The sequence below is a fragment of the Epinephelus lanceolatus genome, chromosome 22, assembly GCF_041903045.1.
Source record: "Epinephelus lanceolatus isolate andai-2023 chromosome 22, ASM4190304v1, whole genome shotgun sequence".
Lineage (NCBI taxonomy): Eukaryota > Metazoa > Chordata > Actinopteri > Perciformes > Serranidae > Epinephelus > Epinephelus lanceolatus.
Window position 1 is genome coordinate 8,938,411 of NC_135755.1, and position 18,183 is coordinate 8,956,593.

Here is an 18,183-nt window from a genome sequence, read left to right on the forward strand (position 1 = left end):
TCTGTCCTCTCTAGATAACACATGAAGGGACCCCAGGTGTTGTGAAAGAGGGACTGATTACCCCTGATAGCATATGTGATTTTTTTTTCTTCCAAGGGCAGAGTTGTTTATAGTTCAGAAATCCATTTACCCACACTCGACGTACCGACTTTCTTCCACAAAAGAGCAATAACTCTTTTAGCCAGTAACAGGCCCAGCTGCCAGTAAATTTATCCTTTAAATATGTACATTTAAGTTAAGTAGAAATATTGATATTTATTTCAAATGTGAAAAAAAAGATATGATCATTCAAACAAGCAGACAGACAGAAAAAGTAATACTCACCAATAATGAAAATCATAATGTAAAAGCAAATACTATGATGTACACATCCGAAAAGGAGCAGGAGGAAATAAAGACCTAGACTGTCTCCATAAATCACTGAGTGAAATGAAACGGACAGCTTCCTTATACAGATAATTCCTTTGTCACACAGAAATAACCCATGTATATGTACGTATATGATATTAATAACCAATTATCCATGACTTACAAGTATAAACTATATATGTAGTTAGGTAGGTAGGTATATGTATATACGTAGACAGTAATCCCAACTGGTGAATGTCAAACCCCTTCTTCAACCTTCTGCCTCCTAAATATCATGTCTTTATCCTCCTGAGACCCTGTGTCCTCATATGATGACATCACATTGTGGGTTAACTTGACCTTATACTTCATTCTACTTAAAGGAGAGGTCTGGTATTTTGCACTCAGAGCCCCATTTCTGGGTTGCTTATGATGAAATAGAGTGGTTAAGACCAAAATTTGACGATTGCTCATTTTCGGAGAATTTGTCTTTCCCCTGCCTGGCTTAACACTGCTGCCTATGGCCATGTGTGAACCTGTCCTAAAACCACCCTAACGTTGGTTTTCAAAGCCATTAAACTCCCTGAGTAGTCAGTGGTGTTCGCTGATGTTCTGACATAAAAATCGTAGCAAACTGTGGGTCTATGGAGATGGTTTTGAAATCCTGTGAATAATCTTTTATACCAAATTTTTGTGAGTATTCAAGGGTGCAATGTAGGATCAATCAGACTCACAGACTGGCTTTTATTCGATGCTTGAGCCTTTTAATTGAGTATAAGACCAGAAAAACTCGACAGAATGAACTGTTAAAAGTGTACAATCTTTAAACAGTGTTATAGTGGTAGGAAGGAAGTATTGATTACTACATGCAAGAGGTTACAGATGATAAAAACACACAGATAAAAATCACATATCCATCCAGATCCTGTGGCTGTGATTGGCACTGCATGTTTCTATTTCATCCAAAGAGACATCATGGCTTCATGGCACAGACAAATGGCTTGGTGTAATGACAAGGCTGATCATCAAATTTCTTGAGATCTGTAAAAAGACAGAGGGAGTTATTTGGAGATAAACTTTCTACCTTCTCAGACAATCAGTGAACCATTTAAACGTGTTTCATGGGGCCAGGTACACATATCTATCTGAATTTTTAGAGAAAACAGCAACAACAACAGAACAGTGAATTTGTTGTAGAAATGTAATTCACTGAGTCAGTTTATGGACCACTTGGTTTTTAGAACTTGTCATTCTCGTTTATTGTACCTCATCATTGGGAAACCAAACTAAAAATCTTACCAGATCTGACCAACATCATCCCTTATATTGATGTTGATTAAAAATGTTAGACGTTGACATAGACATATTTGGAGTACACAGAATGTATCAACAGTAACTGAATAAACTTTATTAAGGTAAATTAGGTGAATTGTATGAGCTATACGGAAATTCTTTATTCTTCAGAGGTGTTTACTCGAGTCACAAATTTGATGACTTTAGACTCAAAATAAAAAAAAGAACTTGTATTTTAACACCAGTGACTTATGACTTCACTTGAGGCCCGTTTCCACCGCAGGAATTTAGGGGTAATTTTACGGGGCCGGGGCCGTTGGTGTGTGTCTCCACCACAGGAACCACCCCCGAAGGACAGAGTTCTGGAACTTTTACGGGGCTAAACAAGACTATTCAAGAGAAGGCTGAGACACGGGGTCAAACATGGGGGGATTGCACATGCGCAGTAAAATCTGGTCTGCATTTCCTGAAAGGCTCAGTAGATGACGTGAAACCGTGGAATAAGGGGGATGTGCATGCATGTCATTTTCACAGCTTATTACTGGACTGTCACTGGTGACCTGCGTTGTGGCTGAGAATGACAGAGATGCAATTCCAACAACTTCAGGCAGCCACTGTCCGAAAGTCCAAGCAGACCGCACTCCTTGATCGCCTGAGCGGATCCTGCGCTTTTTATCTAGCGCCCCTGCTGTCACCCTCCAGCATCGCAGCTTAAGTTACACTGCGCATGTGCAATCCCCCCATGTTTGACCCCGTGTCCCAGCCTTCTCTTGAATAGTCTTGGGGCTAAACAAGTCCCTGCCTCGGGGGAGGTACTCAGAATGGCCCCGAAAGACTCCTGGCTGGGGCTTGGGGATTACTTGGTGCTGGTTGGATATACTCAAGGCGGGATGTGATGACAACAGAAAGCAACTAAATAGCTGGCATTTTTTGGACGAGGGTTAGCTTGTTCATATAGCTTTCGCCGCCATGTTAAAAAAAACTCACTAAATGGCCCGTGGAAAAAAAAGTTTTTTCCAGCGAATATCTTAGTTACAACATGATTAAGCTAGCAAAGCAGTTTTGTGTTGCTATGTGTGGTATTTATTCAGTTTTGGCAAATCACGATGTCTAGAAAGCATCAGCTGACAGGGACAGCTAACAGCAGCATCAAAGCTAACATCAGGACGTCATCTGTTAAAAGCCTCCCGTTGTCGGATACGACATGAAACTACTCCAGTTAGCTCAATCATGTTGTAAGTAAGACATCCGCTGGAAAAAAAAAAAAATTCACGGGCCATTTAGTGAGTTATTACAGACACCACTAAGGGCTAACAGCTAACGGTGTCCCTACGTCGCCGCGGTAAATGGTCGCGCAACAATTACGTCACATCCAGAGCCCGTAACTTTACAGGAACCTTCCTCCTACTCCGCTCTCTCAATGGAGACACGGCGGTTGAGAGGGCTGAGCGAGAGGACGTTCCTGTAGTAGTTCCTGTCCCCCAAATAGTACCAGGAACTTCTTCAGTGGAAACGGGCCTTTGGACTTGAGCGCTCTGACTTGGTTCCCGTGAACCACTTTGTTTGAAACAATCCGATCCATCCAGTCAAATTGCAGGAGAGAACCATGACGGGCTTAAGTTACGTTACTGAGATCAGGTTGAAAAAATGATATCAAAGATAATTTCATTTAAAAAGTACATTGTGGTAAAAAAATAAAATAAAAAATGTATGTATGTAATATGTGTGCATCCAAAATTATAGACGGGGAGGCAACAACTTCCAACTTTGTGCGACATTTGAAGTTATACAAGGAACAATAAGCTGAAGCTAAAATTAGTGAGCTAATGCTAAGCTAATGTTAGCTTAACAGCAAAGTAACTTTTTTAAAAACCTGTTTAACAAATAAATACAAAAGCAATCATCAATATATTTTGACTCTGTTGTTAAGGTTGTATGACATTCCAACCTGGTTTCACTCCGGTGTCGTGAAAAACCAGCGCTTGGTCAGTGACTTCTGCCATCAGACAACGACGAAAAAAACATCCCTTCACGTCAGCATGATACGTGGTCGGTCGCTGTTATTATTTAACACTGTTCAGCGGCATCGGGGGAACTGTGGCAGGACAACAAGGAAAGTTAAGGCGGCGAAAGTTCAAGTAGGCTGGGTTACAACCACTGACATTCACCTGTGAGGCTGATGTTCGCTTCCGGTGTGATTGTAAAGCCACAGCCTGTTCTTTTTTCCAAAACTCAACCAAATGCATGTGTAGGCAAAACGTAACCACGTGCATTTGTTGTTGAAAGAAAAACATTCAATTCAATTCATGGTGTTATACTGATGTAGTGAGTTTATTTTGAAAGAGACTGTATGTAAACAGTATATTTCCTGTGAAAACTGAAGCGTACTTTGGAAACAGACAATGCATGTAACAGGTTGAAAATGACACGGCGCATGTCATATCTCGATATGGAAAGTCCACGACCAAACATTGATATGTTTACAGGTCAGAGTGAGAATGTGTTGACGTCGGTAAGGAGCGCATTTTGACTTGTTTAGGGTTCTAAACTCAAAGCTAAGGATTTTGGACTTGTCAGTCTTGACTTGGGATTTGAGTGCAAAGACTTGAGACTAACTTGTGACATGCAAAACAACGACTTCTACCTCTGCTTTTCATGTCAGTTTGATTTGATTTAAAGCAGCTGTGCGGAACTTTTTATCATTCATAAAACTGTCCCTAGTTCCTATCACCCCCCCTTGAAGATCTGCATATTTATTTGAACCCAACAGCGACAAAAAAGCCTTTCTCTATATGGATATTTAGCGTAGCCTCACTCGGGTCGGACACAGCGGAAGTCAGCAAACCAGAATACGGCCCCCAGAGGCGGAAGTAATTCTGCACGCCCACAGTGGCCCGCAGCCATTAAACCACAGAAGAAGAAGGAGCCGTGTTTTGAGAGAGTGTTCTTCGAGTGAGCGGTACGCAACGGGCATTGCTGAACACATAACAGTTTTACCAGATGTGTCTATAAGGACTTGGTTGTACTTTCGATGTCATGGCGGATAAAGAAGGAGCACCATCTAAAAGAAAAAGAACAGAAGGCGGCTAAACGGGACAGTGATGGGGCTCGAGCCAAAACGCGTGTAAACCTCGGTCAGGCATTCACCAAGTAGAGAGAGCTGAGAGAATTGAAAGGTTTTAAAACTGATCCAGAGTTGGCCCTTTTCCTAATTGACAGGTATGTAATTTTTGTTTTTATTTAGAGAATATAACACAACTTGTTAGACGTTGTTTCACTTCAATATATGACGACATGGAAGTTATAAGCAAGCTAAATGTAGCTGACGCTTTTGTCTAGTAACGTTACAACAAACGCCACAAAATTATCTGACTGTGACCATGAACACAAATATACAGCAGGCAGTTGTCCAGGGGCGTGTGCAGGGAGTGGCCTTAGGTGGCACGGGCCACCTCTGAAATCTGATTGGCCACCCCAGGTGCCACCCCAATATCTTAAAATTTGATGAGCTATATGCCCATTTAGAGGCAGGCCACCACGACGCTGATTGTGAACCGCACTTTTAAAGTTGCAGTCCCACCTTAAACCTGAGAGACAGTAATGCACTAAAGTAGTAACTTGCCTTCAAAAAAGAAAAACGGGACGGGAAGAAGAAGTTGTGATTGACAGGAGCAACCCGTGAAGCAACGCATGTCTCTGAAGCATCTCATCTCGGAGTTTACAGCGTTACCATGAACATTTGAGTAGCCTACATTTTTTGGTAACTACACTGTGTCTGTTGTTAAAAGCAGTAACAGCAATGAGCTAAAAAGTTCCTCCAGTCTTTTTTTTTTCTTTTATTGTAATTGGCACAAGTCTGTAATCATCTCATCTCATTAGCAAACACTGTTTGGGCTGTCAACGATGCGAAAGCTAACACTTAGCTATGTAAATCTGTACTGCGTAACATTGTTATGATAGACCTGAATAACGTCAATTACATTTCGTTTTCATTTGTGTATGCATAATTATCTATTGTACAATACATAGAGCGACATGCATTATGGGACTGTTACAGTATGAAAAGAAATCAGAAGAATATGCAGGATTTCTTCAAAAGAAAGAAACCAGGGCCAGAGCAGTCAGTCAGAGGATGAGAGCCAGCGTGTCATTAAAGATGTACAGCAGGAGCCTTCAGCTTCAGCTGTACAAATAGGTATGTAAAATCCTGATAGTTCCATATTTTTCTCATGTTTGAACTTATTATTTAATTTATGAACTCACTTGCCCTAATACCAGTGATATTGTGGTAATTTAGAAACTTGTCTATTATATGTGTTAAGGTGCAATAGTCTTAAATTCATTTAGGTTATCTGGATTGGCTAACATAACACTTAGTTTACTATTACATACTACTACATACTAAGGTATGTTACTTAGGAAAAGACTGAGTTTATTATCATTCTAATCACAGCGTATGTATTATAGAGTCGCATGTGGATGGTGAAGATGAAAGACCCTTAATGTGCATTATGTGCATTGATTTGGACTGGGATATTTCACTTACACTACAGTGGCTTATACCGTTGACAGTGTTATACAGTGACCATATGTGTGAATGTGCAATGTCTTCTTTTGTATGTATAGCGTATCTTGGAAGGTTGTCGGTTTTTTTTTTAGGTCTATGTTTTGTTGCAGTGTTAGTAATTGAAGTAGATATGGGTTGTGGAGACAAAAATGGTAAATTAATGCTATGCCAACACCTGTGTGTGTGGGTATGTGTTCGCGTTTGCACGTTCGTATGTGAGTGTATGTGTGTGCACAGGCGCTCCTGCTCACACTTCATGCCATTCCTGCAAAAGTCAGTGACCCACTGGGGCCATCCCTATCAAAAATGTCTGGACACGCCCCTGCAGTTGTCCTCAGTTTATAAGAAATTCAGAGCTACACCAGAACATTTATAAACAGGTCTTACTTTACTACTAACTTATGTGTAACTTTAGCTTGTTAGCATGTTTCCACTAATTACTTGGACTGACCTAACGTTAGTAGCGTTAGCTTTGCAAGCAAAGGCTACAGGTAACAGCTTTGCTGTGTTAGGATTAGATCAGAACAGAATCACAACAAAAACAGGAGAATTTACTGAGTAATTTTGCTGTTTCCACTAATTACTTGGACTGACCTGACGTCAGTAACATTAATCCTCTCGCTCTCCAAAACAAATACATGCGGTAATTGCTGGTTGCAGTTGAGATTTTACGAATGAAGCTGAATGCCGGCTGCAGTCGGAATTTTACAACACCAGGCTGTGGGTGTCATACCGCTTCGACCAAAGGGGCGCTATAATCAACGAAAACAAAAAGTTCCGCACAGCTGCTTTAATTAAATGGTACTTTTTTGATTTATGGTAGAATTACCTCACTCAACTGGATGGAATCTTTTTACATGTCATTAAAATACATAAACCTTAGTGCAGAAAAAAAAAAGCAATATATAAATTTACCTCCAGAGTTCATCACCAGACAGTGTGCGCTTGCATAGTTATCAGGCTGTCCTTTATCCCAGTAGTTGAACCTGAAAGGTTTACCATCACTCCAGAACCAGGTACCCTCCTAGAAGATGAGAGAACAATATAATACGACAGACAGTTTGGTTTAAACAGCCAGGAATGCACAGATTTTTAAACTGGTGAAACAAACACTCCACAAGTGCATGGCACAACACAGGAGAGCCAGCTCCTCAGGTCAAGACTCCATTTTTATATCGGCTTATTCGAGGCCAGGTTGTGGGGGCAACAGGCGAAGTAAACCACCCCAGACATCCCTCTTTCCAGCAATGCATTCCAACTCCTCCTGGGGGACCCCAAGGCATTCCCATTCTGTCCCGGGGCCTCCTACCAGTGGGACGTGCCCCTAACACCTCTAACAGGAGGTGTCCAGGAAGCATCCTGATCAGATGCCTGAACCACCTCAACTCACCCCTTTTGATTCAAAGGAGCAGCGGCTCTACTTCGAGCTCCCTCTGGATGTCCGAGCTCCTCACCCTATCTCTCTGGCTGAGCCCAGAGCAAACTTATTTCGACCACTTGTATCTGCGATCTCATTCTTTCAGTTACTACCTAGAGCTCACGACCATCAGTGAGGTTTGAGACATAGATGGACCAGTAAATATAAAGCTTCGCCTTCCAGCTCAGCTCCCTCTTCACCACAATTGTCCTGCCAGCGCTCGACAGTGCGAGCGTTTCACTCGCATTTACAACTAAAAATAGGTGCGAACTGTAAAAAATATTTAGGGGCACATGTGCGCATAAAAAAACAGCCTAAGCAGCCTATATTTTTGTCAACAAAAAAATATGATAATCTAACTGCAAATGTTGGAGGAACTCCAGCCGCCTTCCCTCTTCCCTGTGTGACACGGCTATGAGCGGTTTTCCAAGCCACTGTCGGCACAATGAATATAAGTCCCACTGTCAGCAGCGTGGAAATAAGTCAAAGTGTGGAGGAAGCGGCGGACCTCTGGGGAAGCCTGCTCCGTTCTCCCCACAGTTAGGGACCGTTCTCCACGGCCAGGCTGTCGGCTGGGTGGAAATAAGTCAAAGTGTAGAGATGAGGGACCGGGAAAAGCGGCGGACCTCCGGTGAAGCCTGCTCCGTTCTCCCGGCAGTTAGGGACCGTTCGCCACGGTACCGCTGCTGGGCAGGGTGGAAATAAAGCCCTTTCACACAGAGCGCGCAAAGCGCAGACCTCTGCCGAGCACCGACGAACCCATTCACTGTGTATGTGCTACCGCGGCGCAAGAGCGCACCGCTCTGCTGCCGAGCTGATGCCGCCACCAGCCTGCGCTCAAATTGAAAATTTTTTAATTTCACCGCATCGCGCTGTGGCGACACCTCGGCACGTCCAATAGCAGAGAAGAGCATGAAGTAGACCCGGAAGCGGTCACCATGGAGCTGTAGCTCCTGAACGAGCCTGTACTCCTCCAAATCCTGTCTTGCGCGCCTTGCTCTCCGCTTGCTCTGAGCCCTACCCCGCGGTGGGCGCCATGAAAATCGCGCTCTGTGTGAAAGAGGCTTAAGTCCTGCAGAGTTTCAGAGGACCTGGAGAATGTTTTAGGATAGTAATAACATTAAATAAGATAATCATATTGCAAAGATAATATATATAAGATAATAACATTAAAGACAAAATTAAATTGCAATACTTTTTCAAAACTTGATGATTTTACCTTTCTGTACATTTTGTATACAAATTCATTAAATAATTTTGCTTGTAAATGTCTATTTGCATCACGTTTATTACGGAAAACACATTATTTGATCAATTTACATTGTGCCCCTAAAGTTCTTTGCGCGCTCCTTACTTTTTCAACTTAAGAGCACATGTGCTCCTTGGGAAAAAAGTTGGCGTCAAGTCCTGCCTGCACTGTGCCTATGTCACTGCTGAAGCCGCACCAAACTGCTGGATTCAGCTGTCTATTTACATCTAAAGGAGAAGGGACAGTCCTTTGAGGACAGCAATGTTCATATCTTAAGCAGTTGGTTGGGATCGACGTTGGAACACGATTTCAACCCAAATGTACTGCACCGCCAGTGCTTAATTTGAGCCAGAATGTACTGGAACACATACCAGAATCTTTTCAGAAAAGGCCCTGGTGCGTTCCGGAACTAATTTCCATGGGTCCCATCTACAAATCACATACAGTATTGGCTGATGTCTGATTTTGGCTGTTGGCTGAGTTTTGCAGGGTATATTGGTGCGCCGGCCACCTGGCACTCAATATGCTGCTGGAGTGGTTTGTTTTCCAGACATGTGAGTATCTTTGAGCAGTGAAAGTTATTATTTATTTCTTTTTACTTGTCGGCAATGATTTGTTTTCCACAGAGCTCTACGTGCGAGCATTTTACTCGCATTTGCGACTAAAAATAGTTTTGTGTGAGCAAAATAAATCATTCAGGAGCACGCTGTGTGAGTACAGATTTCAACCAGCAGCAGAAACGAAAGGCGAATCCTGCCGGTTGTGGGTTGAACGGGGGTCACAGACAGGAATACGGCGGAGGCTCATAGTGCTCTGCAGCGCAAGATAACGGCTTACCGGTGACAGAGAAGTTCGACTCCAGGTCCAGTAATTTCCTCTTTCCTTGGCGTCATGACTGCCCAGTAGTACCTGGACAACCGAGCCGTGGCGGCACACAGGTATGTGACGTGTCAGAGGAGAAACGAGCCGCTCACATTTCTCTCTTTGTGTCAGGTAACGGTCCACAAACCTCACCGCACTGAAGGGACTGTTCTTTACTTGTCAGGGGAGGAGGGTGGCTGCTTGATTTTTATTTCATTTATTTATTTTATTTTGATCCCCCCTATGTTAATCACTTATTGATGCTGTTTTTGAAGTATGAATAAGTCAATAAGTAATTTATTCCATTGAAATATCATTGATGTATTATAGAAAAGTGATTTATCTTTTTATAAATGGCAAAAGGCACATCTGCCTCATTTTTGCTGTGGTATCATGATACTACTCAGAACCATGATACTTTCACTGGTATCATACTATGGGTCCCAATTTGGTACCGTGACAACACTAGATGTCACAACCATTCCATTCAGAGTTGCGCAGTGAAGTGGCTCGGGTGCCGCTTAAAAAAGTGTTCCCCCACTTTTGGAAGTAGGGGAACACTGCTCTCTCAGAGGCAAATTGTTCCCCTACTTCTAATTTTACAAATTAAGCACTGTGCACCGCTGAGTTTGTTTGTAACCAGGCCAAGACCACCTCTTCAAGAAGGTCTCAGCCCGGTTGTTTTGATGTGCATCTGAGTGTGATCGCTGTGTTCACACCTGCCCAAATGAACCGCATTTAGGGGGAAAATGAACCAAACAGGGCAGCACCCTTTGGATTACCATGACCTGGATGACTGAGAACCTTCACCAGAGCATCAGGGTTAAACACACATTTAGGTAATTACTTTAACATTCTGTATAAGACATAACATACCTGTGCTGCATCAGAGCCTCCAAGCCATGTTAGTGGATACGCATGAGCCTGCTGCAGTATCATACTCTGAATGGCGTGCTGCTCGTTGAAGCTGTGCACTGATGCAAGGTTTCCACCTAAGTTCTGACAATGTCTCTACACGAGGACAAAGAGAGTAGAATCACACAAATGAGACAGCACATATGAAATTATGCAAAGACACCAAATTAAAAGAATATGTAGATTACCAACATGTAAAGGCCAAAAACAGCAGAATTCAAACTCTACCTCAGCATTAGCCCAAGTCATGACAGTTGGAATGTAGCTGAAACAGCGACCATTGTAACCAGTCCAACCACTGGGACAAGATGTAGACCTCTTCATTATGGGGCTCTTCTCTGAGAACAAAAGTAGAGAAGAACTGAAAATGGGAAGGTTCACATATAACAGCTGAAAATTGTTTAAAAAAAAAAAAAAAAGAAGAAGCCACGATTCAACCAACCAGAATACTAAAATTTTAGCTTTAAAACTGAAACAATAAGTGACAGCCACTGAGGGTGCTTTCACACAGCAATCCCACTCAGGTGCGCACCAAAACAATCGGCTTCTTTGCCTCTTCCTGCACTGTGTTTTTTAGAGTATATTTTATTTTTATGTTGTATTTTATATTTTTCTGTGCAAAAATAAAAAACCTCAAACCTCAAAAAACCTCTAGGATACTTTGACATGCGGACTGGAGGAGCCAGGGACCGAACCACAGAATTTCTTATTTGTGGACAACCTGCTCCACCCTTACCTGCAAATCAAATTTATGGACTTTCAACTTTAATTCTTACTTTTTTCATTTCTTACTTGGCCATAAAAATTAAAATTGACTCCCGACTCGGTTCAGTGATAAAGAGAACAAGATGTATCGTTAACAATTCTTAACAGTCTTGCCACATATGTTAATACTCACCAGCAGCTCTGGTCAGAGCCATCATGGCACAGACAAACAGAGGCACAGCCGGCATCTTCATGGTTGAGATGATGCAGAGGGTAAAAATGATCTTCAATGAAAGGAAACAGACATGTGAGTGATGCTTCTGAAGAGAGCTCATGTGAGGACTGCATGAGTATAGAGTCCATTAGAAGATGCATAGATGATGATGAGAGACAACAGAGCAGAGGAAAAGAAGTGAAGAGATAAAGCAAACCTTGTGCAGGATTATCTTCTTTCTCCTCAGTGTCAGCCTGTAGCTTCAGTCTTCTGTGTGGAGCTGCTGAACAAGAGAAACAGCAGCTCTTATATACACTGAATTATCTGTTGTAAATAAACATCTAAACCTCCTCCACCCCGGTGCCAGGTGGGTTATAAAATTATAAAGTTATATCAACTATCAGTGACCATCTGTACAGACTTATTAGTTCAGTGGATCAAATGGCACCACTTCCCCCTCTGCAAGCAATGAGACGTGAAGTTCTTGTCAAAGTCCTGTTGAACAGGATCATTCTTGGCAGTGAAACAGCGAAGCATGACAACGTGTCACCTGCATACCTGAGCAGGATAAACTCTTCAGACAGTAGATGTATGGAAATGTATAAACACAGATATTAAATGATGATAACTAATGCCAAAGTGCAATGTTTTATGATTTCTATAATCACATTAGGTCACATGTGCGCCATGCCCATTCCAGCTGGTGGGGCACACACTCTACGGTACACGTTATATGAACACTAAAATAATCCATCTGACAGGTGTGGCAAATCAAGAGTGCTGATTAAACAGCATCATTGCTACACAGGTGTGCCTCATGAAGAGGGAGTTGGGCTGGAAGGCAAAGCTTTCGATTTACTGGTCCATCTACGTCCCAACTCACCTATGGTCATGAGCTCTGGGTAGTGACCAAAAGAATGAGATCGTGGATACAAGTGGCCAAAATCAGTTTCCTCCGTGAGCTCAGCCTCAGAGATAGGGTGAGGAGCTCAGACATCCGGAGGAAGCTCGGAGTAGAGCTGCTGCTCCTTTGCGTCGAAAGGGTTCAGTTGAGGTGGTTCAGCCATCTGATCTGGATGCCTCCTGGGCGCCTCCTGAAAGGAGTTCTGACCCTAGAAGAGGACACTCTGGGTGGATTATATATTTCATCTTGCCCTTGGAACGCCTTGGGGTCCTCCAGGAGGAGCTGGAAAGTGTTGCTGGGGAGAGGGACTGGACTGGTCTGGAATACTCTGCTCGGCCTGCTGCACCAATGACCTGGCTGTTGAAAAATGGATGGATGGAGGTGTGCCTCAGGCAGGTCACAATTAAAAGGCCATTCTTTTTTTTCTTTTTTTTTTTTTTCTTTACAAACCTGTCTGCATTGGTCTTCATAGCTTAGCGCCACAAAAGGGTGTAAGCTTTTTATGAAGATTGATGCACTGTTAATCTTGCAGTCAAGTATTTTATACCCATAATGCGTGGTTGTGACCGTCACCCACCCTCCCTGGAGACTAGCCTATCAGCCTTTATTGGAAAAACTTCCTAATATGAGTCAGAGAGGGCCGTGATACACCGTAGTGTGCCAAGGGGAAAGTAAGGGACAGACAGGCAGGCGGCGAGGCACCCCAAGGCCGCAGGAGCGCCCAGACCCCACGCTCAGGGAGCCGCAGAGGCTGCAGGACACCACGCAGGCCCTAGGACCCGGGCCGGCAATGGCCAGCACCCCCAGAGAGCCAGAGACACACCCCAGATGGGCGGGGCAGGAAGGCCCGCCGCCCAACGCAGACGACCCAAGACGCCCCTGGGGAGAGGACCAGCACCGCACCGGACGGGCCCGCACCAGGTGCCGGCCACCGGCGGGTGCCGGAGCGTACAGTAATGAGAGCCCACCCAGGCCCGGGCGGATGAAGCAGGCAAGGAGGCGGCAATCCGGGTCTGCTCCCTGGCCCTGCGATCCTCCACAGAGCCAGGGAGCAGACCCGGATTCAAGGGAGAGAGAGTGCACCTAACACATGCTTAAGGCCTTGAGTTCTGATGAACCGCTGTGGTGTATTGTGGTGAGAGAGATAGAGGGATTAGAGGTTACATCATTAACAGAAACACATTACATATTACACAACAGTCTTTCTTGAGTTGTAATATTTATATGTAGAGGTGGCATATGCTCACAGGCTGAGTGGCACTATACAGACACGTTTAGTGAGTGAGTAAATGGCGACCATTTTTCTGTAAAGTATGTTAATTGGTTTCTGTGGCCAGCAGATATTTTCTCCAAGGAAATATGTTCTGCAAGTAGATTCAGCCAATGGTTGATGTTGAGGGTCTGTTTATCTTTCCAGTTGACTACAAGAAGAGAGTTGCAGTGGCTGTTTGGGAGGTCAGTTGTCATCAGGTCACCAATTAAGCACAGGTTGGGAGATAATGGGATCCTGCAGTCCAAAATGGAGGAGAGTTTTTGAGTGACTGTTGACCAGAAGTGCTGGACGGGTGAACATAACCAGAGTGCATGAAAGTAGGTGTCTGCAGTGTTCTGAGTACACTGAGTGCATGTGTCAGATTGACTAAAGCCCATTCTATTCATCTTTTGTTGGGCGATGTGTGTCCTGTGGAGTACTTTAAATTGGATAAGTTGTATATTAGTGTGTCTTGTCATCTTAAATGTATTTTTGCATATCTGAGTCCAGAAGTCAGGGTCCGGTGGTACACCCAGCTCCTTTTCCCATTTTAAAATTGGTAAATGTATAGAACTGGTCACTGACAGTAATTAATAAATCTTAGAAAGGTTCTTTTTATTTCTCGGAGAAAGCTTTGTAATATGTTTGGCAAATTCTGGTGGCTGCAAAGTGCCCTGAGGCGCTGGGATTCTCTTCTTGATTGTTTTTATCAGTGGTAAATATTGTAGAAAATTTCCATTTCTTATTTCAAAAGTCTGAAATAAGTTTGTGTATATCATAAGTATATTATCTCAGAAAAGGTGATGGAGATGAGTTACTCCCTTCATCTCCCATGTGCTAAAATGGAGAGGTCTTTTGAGCAAGCAAGGTTCTGTTTGAGATTTTGTGATTTCTAGTGTTTTCCACCAGGCTGATAAGGTGGAAGCAATCATTGGGTTCTTAAAACAGTTATGACGTCTGAGTGTAGTGGTGATAAACGGGAGGTCAGAGAGTTTTATGTTGTTGCAGTCCGCCTGTTCTAGTTCGTGCCAGGAGTTGTAGTGTTCGTTAGGATATAACCATTTGGATAGGTATTGTAGCTGGTTAGCTAAATAGTAATGTGTGAAGTTAGGAGCGTCCAGTCCCCCTTCCAGTTTGTTTTTCTGAAGGGTGCTTAGGCTAATTTTTGCTGTTTTGTTCTTTGAGTAGAATTTTATAATTGCAGAATCTAATGACAGGAACCAGTTGGCTTTTCTTGAGAAGACCCGCCCTACTCTGCCTCTGATTGGCTACATTACACATCAGTCACGTGTCTCGCCCATAGACTGTATATATTTCATGGATTTGCTGTGGACAGTAGAGAAACAGACACAACAAGGACTGAGAGAAGAGATGAGAGACAGAGGACAGTATTAAGAGGGAAGAGAGGAGACAAGACGTGTTTATGTTCTAATGTCCCCAAAAAAAGAAAAGATTTCATTTCAGTCTGTTATTTTTATTGTTTATATGACTGTCTTTTATTTATTCTGGTTTTACTGAGTGAAAAAAATATATTTTGGAATTCTGCTTTTGAATTACTGACAGAGCCAGAGAGCTGACTGAAAGAGGCCGAGACAGAGAAATGCATCTGGCAATTAGCAATATCAAGTTCTCATAGCTTAGCTTGCGACATTTCTCTGGGGGTAACTTCACTGCTGGGGAGCGCGGGGCACAACCTAACGCGAGGTATTTTACGTGGTTGCACAGGGTCGATCTTTGTGCTTCTGTCCAGTCGATCACAATACCGCCAAAGAGTTAGCCGCAAATTCCCACAGAGATTGGATGTGTTTCGGCTGAGTTCAGTTCATCTCACAACCAATTGGCTATGTTAACTTTATATTAGCTTTTTTTAAAATTAATCTACATTCGTATAAATTCCAAAATACTTAAAAACCTGATAACTAAAACATTCGTCATACCACTGCAGGTAAGTGAGAGAACTTGACCTTTCAGCACCGAGGCCCAGGTGAAGCTGCTGCCAGGTGCAAATGAGAACCATGGGCAAATACAGGATGAAGAATAAGTGCCGTGGCTGTTATCCTTATGATACACATTCATAGTTCCTCGCCTGGAAATTCAACTGAACTGGGGAACAGATCCAAAACAATCAAATAAAAGAGCCACATGTCGACAGATATATACAGTCCCTGCATGGATCCTGAGAGGAACCAGTCGTCTGAGGAAGTTGGGAGAGTTCTCTTCCTCATGGTCATTACTCATGGCGTCCCCCAGGGGTCAGTGTTGGACCCAAATTAGTTTATCCTTTATATTATTGGCATATGAAAAGTATCCAGTGTTTTGAAACTGGTATTGTTTGCTGATGATACAAACAATTGAGAAACTAACACACACCCCTCAATATCAACTTTAATCAAATTTTAATGTGAACTAGGCTAAATATCAGTACTACCTCTTTGTATACAGCATGTGGTAGGACTGGCTGGGCCACGTTTAAAGGTCAGTCCACCTTAAGAGAGCCTGATTAGGTCTAAATGGGCTCCAGGTGTCGCTCATTCATGCTACTCTGTATACACACTGTGCACCTCCTCAGGCTGCACAGACACTCCTCCTTGTTCCTGTGGTGAGTTAAGTTGAAGTGTTCTTTCAAGCTGGTTTCTTTGCTTCTCTGATTTGTATGTTTTGGTGTCCTGCATGTGGTTTGTAAAATTTATGGATGTTTCAATGTTGTAGGCCAGAGTTTCACATGACGGCCAGCACACTCCCTGGGTTTGATGTCCCTCTTGAAAAGGTGAATGCCTGTTCCTGCCCTAAAGGAGAGCGGATTTAACCCTTTTCATGACTGTTAAGGTAAAACTCATGACACTGTCCTTTAACCTGTTTAATCCCAAATTTTTCCCAGACATAAAAGTGATAACCCTTTGAAATAATCAATCATTATCTTTTTAATTTCCACGGAAGAGTAGGTGAAAAAGTGTGTTTTATGGTCAGTGGGATAATGTGTTGTATCTGCATCATCAAAAGTCCCATATATCCCAGCTCACACTTCAATCTCTGTCACTGGCAGTTCCTAACATTGCCACCAGAGTGCTGAATCACATGCTAGAGTGACTACTTCACGTCAGAAACCCTTGTACATACTTATATCACCGCTTTGTCAGTGGCCTTTGACATTCACATGTGACGTGCATGTACAACCGGCAACCCGCCTCCACCCTAGCTCCTCCTTCTCATGCTGTGTCTGACTTATCAATGTCATTTCTGTTTGTCATTGATGCTGCTCTGTTCTGTTCTCGGGGGTTCTTTGCTGCTGCTCTCCCTGCTTTAGGCTTTCCATGTAGGCGCATGGAAGGGCAGGGAGGCCCCAAAACAGAGCCATACCATACAATAATAATAGGCTGTAGTTTGTGGTTCTGTGATTGATTGCAAGATAAATGACCAGAACATAAACACAGGAGTCACATCAAATAGAGACACACGGGGGAAAAACACTGTGAATTAAACAACACTGTTTTTCACAGCTGTAGGTTGGTCTCCTTGAGGCTTCTTCCATCAGCTCTGAAGTCATTTGAGAGGAAATTAAATTACACCGGCCTCTGTGGAGAGGAGCATTTATATCGATCGGTACTCTCTTATTGATATGACCGAAGATGTTGTTGTTCTGCAGGCAGTTTCATGTAGATCCAGCTTTTTCCATCCATTTGCTACAAACGCATCTAATGAAATGTTACGGTAATTGTTTATGAGGAGGGATAAAAATAAAGACGACTGAAATAGGAGCTTAAAGGTCCAGCGTGTAGGATTAGGGTTTTTTATTGACAAAAACAGAATATTATATTCATAACTTTGTTTTATATTATCTTATAATCACCTGGAACTAAGAATTATTGTGTCTTTGTTACCTTAGAATGAGCTGTTTATATCTACATACGGAGCGGGTCCTCTTCCACGGAGTCTGCCATGTTTCTACCGTAGCCTAGAATGGACAAACCAAACACTGGCTCTAGAATGGGCCAGTCACGTTTTTGCCTTTTCACCACCGCAGTTAGCAGCCCCTCCATGATGAGCCAAATAACATCGCAAAAACATACTACACCTACACACGTCACACAGGACAAGTTTCAGTTGGGTGTAATCCGCAACTTCACTGTTACACGCATCACCAGCCCATTCTCACACCAGGGTCACGAAATACTGGCGCTTTGTCAGTGATTGCAGCGTCAGACGCTGACAACAAAAGCCACCTGTCGCAGCAGTATGACAAGCCAAAGGATGGTGTCAGTTTGAGGTGCTGCCTGTAACAACATATGGAGCTGAAAGTCCCTATCCACCTTATTCCTGAGGGTGCTACTGTGGAAATGATTATGGGCGCAACTTCCGGTGAGATAGTGGAAGTAGCAGTAAGCTAGTTAGTCCCATAGACTGTCTGTGGTTAGTCCCAGTGGCTACTCTTGGTGGCTAACCACCAGCGCTGGTTCTTTT

The 18,183-nt window shown here is 43.1% G+C and overlaps 1 protein-coding gene across 1 annotated transcript; it reads right to left on the bottom strand.

Moving 5' to 3' along the window:
• Window positions 1–1,093: 1,093 nt before the first annotated feature.
• Window positions 1,094–11,931, bottom strand: LOC117246482 (type-2 ice-structuring protein-like). The gene is made up of 6 exons (XM_033610412.2): window positions 11,787–11,931; window positions 11,549–11,639; window positions 10,879–10,988; window positions 10,612–10,746; window positions 7,124–7,232; window positions 1,094–1,389 (listed from the first exon to the last, which is right to left on the bottom strand). Exons 2-6 carry the CDS (start codon window positions 11,607–11,609, stop codon window positions 1,322–1,324), a joined length of 483 nt encoding a protein of 160 aa, XP_033466303.2. The 5' UTR covers window positions 11,610–11,639; window positions 11,787–11,931; the 3' UTR covers window positions 1,094–1,321.
• Window positions 11,932–18,183: the final 6,252 nt, after the last annotated feature.